Consider the following 9,217-nt stretch of genomic DNA (forward strand, 5'->3'; position numbering starts at 1 on the left):
GAGAGAGAGAGAGAAATCTGAGCAGAAATTTTTTTTCTTATCACATCCATAAGCAACCCTTGTGTGATATATATGATACGTGGTCATAGTGACGGTGTCAAAACCCCACCATGCACAAACACACATGCTCTATATTCCTCACTCACTCGGTCACTCCCTACTAATTAAGCCTTTTTGTGATCGTGCCTCCTGACAACCTCACGTTCCCTTCCTTCAGGCACCGCACCTCCTCCTCCTCCTCCTCCACCTCCACCTCCCCCTCCGCCTTTCTTTATCATATTCCATCAACACTGCAGCACTACCTCTTATTAAGCCCGTCAATTGTGGGCCCCATTCTGACTACTGTGCTTCTAGGGAGTTTTTCGTATCAAAATCTGTATCTGGATTCCAGTTATATGCTTGGGATCCGATCTGAATGGATTTTTATTTATTCAGAAAATAAATAAATAAATAAATAAAACGTCGGTGGTTGAGACCTAAGACAAAAAAGAGCCTAGAATATAAGAGGTATTGGGACGTACACTAATGCGCTCTATGAGTTGAGTAGTCGGTGGACACGACCAGGCGTAAACGACGTCGTAGCCTACACGCCACCACCCGACACAGGCAAAGGCAATGATACTTTGCAATCTGCATGCAATTTCTGGTCTTTTACACCTTGTGTGTGCCTCCGACTCGTGAAGACCATGTTCTATACTTTAATAAAAGAGGGAAAATGGCCCTTGTATGCCCTGTTTGCATGTAGTCGGTTAGTGACAGAGATATGCTTACCAAATGAGAAAGATATGCCTATTATATAAATTTAGGTACACAAATATCATTGCTTTTTAGTCTTTCCTTTAGCCCGTCAAGACTATTTTCAATTCTGTTCAGGGAAAATGGTGTTTGCACGCACATAAGTTGCACAGAATCTGAGAGATCCCCGTTATAAGTTAGTGTATTCCTTAGTTGCTCCGACATAGAAAGGGAGGGCTAGGCTCACACTCACCATGAGTGTGGATGAGCCATAATCACTCTCCACTTACCACTTGTCAACAAGGAAAAACACTTACAAATCTATTTTTCCATTTCCTTTGTTACCCTTCATATAAAAAAAAAAAAAAACAATAAACTCAATAGAGACATTCAATCTAAAACACATGCACATCATCGGAATAGAGGCTGAGCCTCATTACAAGAATCTTAGCCCTTGATTGCCTTCACTGTTTTGGTCTCATCAATTTTATGGCTCTCTTTATTCTCTCTCCAATTTGACCCATACACTTTTCCTTGGGTCAGAGGAGGTGACATAAGGGTTGATCGGTCACACCTAATGGTTGAATTCTCAGACACGGAAGATGAATGAAAGAAAAGACTTTCACATACGATGCAAGACTCACATAGGTTTCACGCCTATGTAGAATTACTATTGAGTATTGACATGCGTATACTGTGTATTTTTTTTCTTTTAACTTTTTATTCACTTCAAGATTCTCATTTCAAAGAGAAAAATTACAACACTCAAATATACCATCTTGTTGCATTTTCAGTACTCCAAAATCTCAATGAATAAGTTTCGGTGTTTGTTAAACCACTACTTTACGCCTAGAACTGGCATGGACTTGTGCCTACAACTTAACGAGCTCAACAAATTTCATATATAAAACAAACGTTGTTTCTGACAATCGTTAACTATCCGACAAAAACCAAAATAGAAAAAGGCATGACTTTGCAGATTGAACCATTCGTCTGCTACAGCTTACATCAAAGTGTAAAATAAAATTAGTAACACTTCAGATATATGAAGCAAATTCAAGCAATTATATGAAGTCACACATTTTCATTCAACAACAAATATCACTAATTTAGTAATTTTACAGTTTGAATCCGTAAAACACACTTAAAACACATATTCCATGCCCTTTGATTGTACAAGCAACAAACGAACACTTCCAACAAATTATAGACCAAAATTGAAATACAATGTGTTATAAATATTATAATCTATATGGTTGTCCACGTAATTACTCATTAGTTATGTACTCTGATGTAAACTCTACATTTATATAAGGAGGGTAATGAAAATGAATGAAATGACTTCTACCTCCTCCCAACTTTCTCTCTGTGTCTTCTCTCTATCTTTTCTTACTTAATTTACAACACGTTCTTCTAAGGATTCTTTAGTTTTAGTTACGTAAAGGTTTGATGGAACCACCAATGAGCGTGTGCGTATATGTTCATGCGGGCGTGTTTCACTAACAAACTTAGTCGCGTGTTTGCAGACTGTACACTCAGACACTCAGTTGCGGACCCTAGATGGGTGCGCAACAGCTGTACACATGCACACATATAATTTAACCACATTTCCTATTTCCAGGTACAACTTACCCTATAAACCCTTCTCACTTCAAAATGGCTTCCGCTTCCACCCTAATTGACTTGAGCGTTGGCATGGATACACTCAGAAGCACCCGAGCTCCCCTCCACCAAGTTGTTCCTTTTGCAGCTTATTATCGATTCGAGCAAGTGGAATCATCTGTTACGAAATCGAGCTAGCGGAACCAACTAATCGCAAGGTAAAGTCCTTCATCCAAACTTCATACTACATATTAAAAATGACTATACGATTCATATAGTTAAATCTTTACCCAATTTTTTCACCCCTTCACTAGTATGTCTTGAAGAAATGGGTTTTTTTTTTTGTCCAAACTTGAAGAAATAGTCTGGTCCTTGAAGTTCTTTAGTAAATTTCTCATAACTATGAGATTTTTTCCTTGCAAGCACTTAGAAATTTAGCTCTTCACATGTCTATCGGCTAAACATCAACTATACTACCCCCTGGCCCTGGGTCAAGGCTGTAGTGTTTACACTATTTTTAACTACCTTTTCTTGAAATCACACACCATCTCTTATTTATTTTTTATATTTCAATAAACATTTTCTCTGACCTGCATGATTATGAACCACTAGGGATAATGAGGCGGTAGAATGACTAGTTTGGAACCCCCAAGTCTAGAGTTTGAAACCCCATAAGGCTTTATTGGCCAGCCAGTGATGAGGGCACGTGCTTGTTTGTGTATCTGCCCATGACGATGCAATGAAATAGTCCGACAATTGCTGAAATACTCTATGCTACCTAATCTATCCAAGGCTAACCCCTTTAATAAAAACAAAATGCATGATTGTGCAGAGGTAATTACTAATTATGTGGTCATTACATCGAAAAAAACTAATTATGTGGTCATTTTCTGATTTTTTCCCAACTAAATAGGAAACAAAGGGAAGACGTGGGGATAGGCTACAGCCGAGCACATAGTAAGCATAAGCACCTCACTTTCTCACCAAACCACACCGAGAGACGTGTCCAAGTACCTCCCCACCTTATCTCCGTATGATTCATAATCCTCCAGGGCCCCACAAAGCCCCGCTCTCTACGCCAGTCCCCATTTTTTCCGGATCCACCAAACCCCCATCGCGCAATCCGGACCGTCCGTCTCGGCCTCTGAACCTATTTATAGAACCTCACTCTCTCTTAGTCCCCTCGCAATTCCCTCACTCTCTCTTCTAACCCTACCCATCTGAAGATCCAGAGAGTAGAGAGAGAACCAACCCGACCCGATAACAATGGCTCTCTCCGTCGAGAAGCATAGCTCCGGCCGCGAGTACAAGGTCAAGGACATGTCCCAGGCCGACTTCGGCAGGCTCGAGATCGAGCTCGCCGAGGTCGAAATGCCTGGTCTCATGGCCTCCCGTGTCGAATTCGGCCCGTCCCAGCCCTTCAAGGGTGCCCGGATCACCGGATCTCTCCACATGACCATCCAGACCGCCGTCCTCATCGAAACCCTAACCGCTCTCGGAGCCGAGGTCCGCTGGTGCTCCTGCAACATCTTCTCCACCCAGGACCACGCCGCCGCCGCCATTGCTCGCGATAGCGCCGCTGTTTTCGCCTGGAAGGGAGAGACTCTCCAGGAGTACTGGTGGTGCACTGAGCGCGCCTTGGACTGGGGCCCCGGCGGAGGCCCAGATCTGATCGTCGACGACGGTGGTGACACTACTCTCTTGATCCATGAGGGTGTTAAGGCCGAGGAGATCTTTGAGAAGACCGGGCAGCTACCTGACCCGACTTCCACCGACAACGCGGAGTTCCAGATCGTGCTCTCTATTATCAAGGAGGGGTTGAAGACCGACCCCAAGAGGTACCGCAAGATGAAGGACAGGATTGTCGGTGTCTCGGAGGAGACCACAACCGGAGTCAAGAGGCTGTACCAGATGCAGAACAGCGGCTCATTGTTGTTCCCTGCTATCAATGTCAATGACTCTGTCACCAAGAGCAAGGTATGCCTCTTAGATCTGGGCTCGCATTCTTTTTCTGTATTCAGATCTGTAATGTTTTCGATATAATTTGTTTGATGAGTGTTACTTTTGTGTTGATTAGATCTGCATAACTATTTGAGTTCATTTGAGTAGGTAGTAGAAATGTGTGGCTTTGCTATATTATTAGTAGGGTTTTAATCAATTTTAATTTTTTTTTTACTTGTTCATGCCTAATTATTGGATAACTAATACAAGGTGCCCTGTTTTTATTGTAGATTCAGTCTTGTGTACTTGTTTGCTTTTAAATCAAATAATTGTAGATATTTTTGTTTTATCTGCACAGTTTGACAACCTGTATCGTCTCGTGTTTGTTTACAAGTAGTGGATTGCATATATAGTTTCATTCATCCTGATTCCAAAATTGCCCCGTTGATGGAATATTGTTTTGTGCCCACGAGTTTGACAACTGGTATTATATTGCAATTCTTTAGGGTTAGGCTATGCGTATTTATTTCACTGCCTGATTGCAAAGTTTAGCTGTTGAAATGACATTTTGTTTTGTTTGTGCATTACAGTTTGACAACTTGTATGGTTGCCGTCACTCTCTCCCTGATGGTTTGATGAGAGCCACTGATGTTATGATTGCCGGAAAGGTTTCTGTTGTCTGTGGATATGGTGATGTTGGAAAGGGTTGTGCTGCTGCTCTCAAGCAAGCCGGATCCCGTGTGATCGTGACTGAGATTGACCCAATCTGTGCTCTTCAGGCTCTTATGGAAGGCCTTCAGGTTCTTCCCATTGAGGACGTCGTCTCTGATGCTGATATCTTTGTCACCACCACCGGAAACAAGGACATCATCATGCTTGAGCACATGAGGAAGATGAAGAACAATGCCATTGTTTGCAACATTGGGCATTTTGACAATGAGATCGACATGCATGGACTTGAGACATTCCCAGGAGTGCAGCGTATCACCATCAAGCCTCAAACAGATAGGTGGGTTTTCCCCGATACCAAGACTGGTATCATTGTGTTGGCTGAGGGCCGTCTCATGAACTTGGGTTGTGCCACTGGACACCCTAGCTTTGTGATGTCCTGCTCTTTCACCAACCAAGTGATTGCTCAGCTTGAGTTGTGGAATGAGAGGAAGAGCGGCAAGTATGAGAAGAAGGTCTATGTCTTGCCTAAGCACCTTGATGAGAAGGTTGCTGCTCTTCATCTTGGAAAGCTCGGAGCCAAGCTCACCAAGCTCAGCAAGGAGCAGGCTGACTATATCAGCGTTCCAATTGAGGGTCCATACAAGCCTGCTCACTACAGGTACTGAAAGGCCTGCAGGAAGAAGAGAACTGAGAAGAACATTATACCTGGACGGGTTGAATTTTTTTTCTTATTATTTTTTTGTTGGTTTCATTTACGTTGCGAACGGATTGTGCTAGAACTCTAGGTGCTTAATTTTGTTAGTAGTTTTTGTGGTCGGGAAGGTATGGTCGGGAAAGCTATGGATGATTTGGTCTCACTTGAAGACCTGGGATGCGGTTTGAATAACGATTGAAAGGTGGGATGTGTGGGATATATCTGGTGCAGTATTTGTTTTGCTGCATCTGATTATCCATTTACTAGCACGAAAACGAGTTCTAGAAAAAGAAAATGAACTAAATTGCTTCATTTTGAAATTTTGTTCCCTTAATAGTAGTTTCATTTTGTTTCTTTAACACTCGACACTTACAATACAGGGATGTCTTGCCCAAATGCTTGGATTACTGAAAACATAGTTTCAATTTAGTAATTGAATTTGTTATGCAGAGAGATATACCCACACTCAAAACAATCATGGGGTTCATTCGTTGTTGGTGAGACTAATATAAGTGGGGAGTTGGTTTCTTTAGACTACGTTTTAATCTAATGGATGTCTTTGTATAAATTGGCCAATGAGAAGCTTAATACGGTAGTAGTGGGTAGTTGGTCGGTCTAGTGGGTGAAAAAGCGACGTTTTTTCTTTGCTTTCCGACGAGACAAGATCTGATATTTTCTAGTTTTGTAAATGATGATGAGATGTGGGCGTCGGCAATGCACTAGAAAGACAGCGACGTTTTATTCGGCCAAAACGTGCAAATCACGGTGATCTTCTAGGTTTTTATTTTTATTTTTATAAGTACTTTGAAGACAAAAAGTTGAAGTACATATGGGGGAAGGAACATAATTCTCTTCATCCTGTTTTGAATGCTTAAGAATTTTTGAAGGTAATAGATAACTCCATTGGTAATCATCATAATGATCTTACAAGATCAAGCTTAGGGGCCATAGACCACCTATAATCATCCACTGCTTAAAAACTCGATACTCACCAAAAGGGGGAAAAAAAAACCCAAATATCTCAATGGAAAACAAAGTAAATGAACTAAATGGAAAAACAAATCCACGACTCAATAGAGGCAAAGACTCAACATAAACAACTGACTCAAAACACAAAACTAACATACTTTAACAAAACATGAAATCGAGATCAATCAACCAAAAGGTTTGGGGCCTAGATACCTTTACAGTGTACCCTTCCGCCTCAAGATCAATGCAAGATCCAACTCCATGAGATGTCATTGTAAGTCTCAGTCTTCCTCCACCTCTGGGACCTCTGTATCCTTGGGAGCATCGAGCTTGGTCTTGTTATGGCTTCCACGAGGACGAACTCGTTTCTTGGATCCACTGCCGTCGGTCAGCTGCACTCCGGCCAAGCTCTTCTCCAACCCTACCTGTTTAGAACTCAATGAGAATGGCACCATTGCAAGAGAAAACCTAGCCTTCTTCCCTACTTCGTCATCTTCATTCTCTTCACTAGATCGACGCACTTTAGAAACCCTTGTGGTCGCATCACTACTCTTCGACAAAAATCACGAATTGATATCGTCCCTTCTCTGGTTTCTTCAAAGGAGGGACTTGAAACATCGACGATCCAGAGGCCGAGGAAGTAGTCCGGAAAACCATCTCCGACACCGTACTTGCAGTTGGTTGAGACACATGAACCGTCTCTTCTTCCACTGTCCTAGGACAGCACAACCCGCCATGATCAATCATTGCACAAACCCTGCATCTACCAAGAAGCCTTTCATACATTAATTAGAGCTCGATGACGTCAAGTGGAGAAACCCTAACACGCCGGCTCAGCCGCACCGATTCATTCAAAGGGAGAGAAACCCAAACCCTAGGGTTTTCAACACGTAACCCATGTGGATCAAGGCTCAAAACTGGTCCGATGGTTTCGCCGATGAGACCGACGGTGTCCTCATTTAGCAAAGTCGGTGGCAGCCCCGAAACCTCCACCCAAATCAAAATAAATTCCAGTGAAAGCGCCGCTATATCGGAGAATCCATCATAATGATTGAGCAAGAGCATAGAGCGCTGAAACGCCCAAGGTCCTCATTTCAAAACACGATTCAAGTCACGTTCAGTGGCGAAGGTGAAGAGGAACCTATCACCCTGAGCCTAAACCTCCACCGAGACCGACAACGGCCACATAGAGCGGATGATGCTTCTGAAAGCGTCGAACACCACCGGTATGGAGCGCAAGAGGATACCATGTATGAGAGGAGGACTAGAGGTGCAAATGATGATCAAGATGTTGCTTCTGTTACGCTAAGTTTTGAGTCTATCAATTTAGGTAGTGGAACTAAAACCTCAAATGAATCCCAAGAAGGCAATAATCAATATGACTATAATGTTTAAGGCTATAATCAATGCACGAACGTTAGTGATCAGTCATCTAGTTGGATTCATCCTTATTATCCACTTATAGAGGACAAAGTCGGCTGCTCCAAAGAGATAATCATATTCAACACTATAATTCATATTATATGAGTCATATGTCTTGGTCTGATTATTGTACTTTTATGGACCAGCGTGTGTCTTATCAACAACTTAGATATATGATTATCATATTCAACACTATAGTTCATACTATATGAGTCATATGTCTTGGTTTGATTATTATACTTTTATGGACCGACGTGCGTCTTATCAACAACTTAGATTCTCATTTTGGATGTAGATGAAGTTGATGTTTGTAATATTTATATGTAAATGCAATAAATTAAATATTTTAAGAAAAAAAATTCTTTCCAAAATCCAGATATTTTTTCCCTGATATTCCCTATATATTTGATATCTCATTTTTTTAAAGTACCGATAGATATTTTAGTCTTTGATTGTGAGAAACATTTTTCATATTTTCTAAACTAGAAGAATGAAAAAGTGAACACGTTAAATTGATGTTTTTATTTTTTCTCTATAAAAGTTGAAAATATATTTATTTTTCTCTATAAAACTTTGATCGTTGTAGTACATGGTGTTGTAGAGGCTTCTTTTTGTAACTACCTTAACTCATTAAAGAAAAAAAAAACTTAGCGCTTCAAGCAACTGAAATGTATTCTTGTGTTGATTCAAACTTTAACCTTTGACGATGGTTACAAGCCAATTTTTGAAGTATGTAAATGGAATTGGAGTTGATACTATATTTCATCTTGGTTGTCATCATCCAAATCATCAAAGATTTAACAATGGGGAATACTTTCCTTCATCAACATATAATATTTGTAGAAAGGGATATACTTTCTAGGCTGATTGCCTCTGCAGCATTCAAGACCGAACTAGTGAGCACTACATGAGATATTCAATGTAAGCATAAGAAAGGGAAGCGGTTCTCACACGGATTTCATCAAACAGTGATGAGTAACAAGGGTCCGGTTTAAGGGACACAATTTCTAACACAAATTTTGACACTTTTTTTAACCCTTGGATCTTAGTTTATCACATGGTTGTTATTGATTGTGAACATGATTTGGCAAATGACATAGCAATAATAATATATTTTCAATCAAAACTATAAATTTTAAATATTTTTTTATCGGAATTAACAATATCTTTTATAAAGAAATT

The 9,217-nt window shown here is 40.8% G+C and overlaps 1 protein-coding gene across 1 annotated transcript; it reads left to right on the forward strand.

Moving 5' to 3' along the window:
* Positions 1-3,519: 3,519 nt before the first annotated feature.
* LOC101303411 (adenosylhomocysteinase-like) lies at positions 3,520-5,962 on the forward strand. Its single transcript, XM_004296935.1, has 2 exons — positions 3,520-4,314; positions 4,869-5,962. Exons 1-2 carry the CDS (start codon positions 3,604-3,606, stop codon positions 5,613-5,615), a joined length of 1,458 nt encoding a protein of 485 aa, XP_004296983.1. The 5' UTR covers positions 3,520-3,603; the 3' UTR covers positions 5,616-5,962.
* The last annotated feature ends 3,255 nt before the right edge of the window (positions 5,963-9,217 follow it).

The sequence above is a fragment of the Fragaria vesca genome, linkage group LG4 (assembly GCF_000184155.1).
Source record: "Fragaria vesca subsp. vesca linkage group LG4, FraVesHawaii_1.0, whole genome shotgun sequence".
Taxonomy (NCBI): domain Eukaryota; kingdom Viridiplantae; phylum Streptophyta; class Magnoliopsida; order Rosales; family Rosaceae; genus Fragaria; species Fragaria vesca.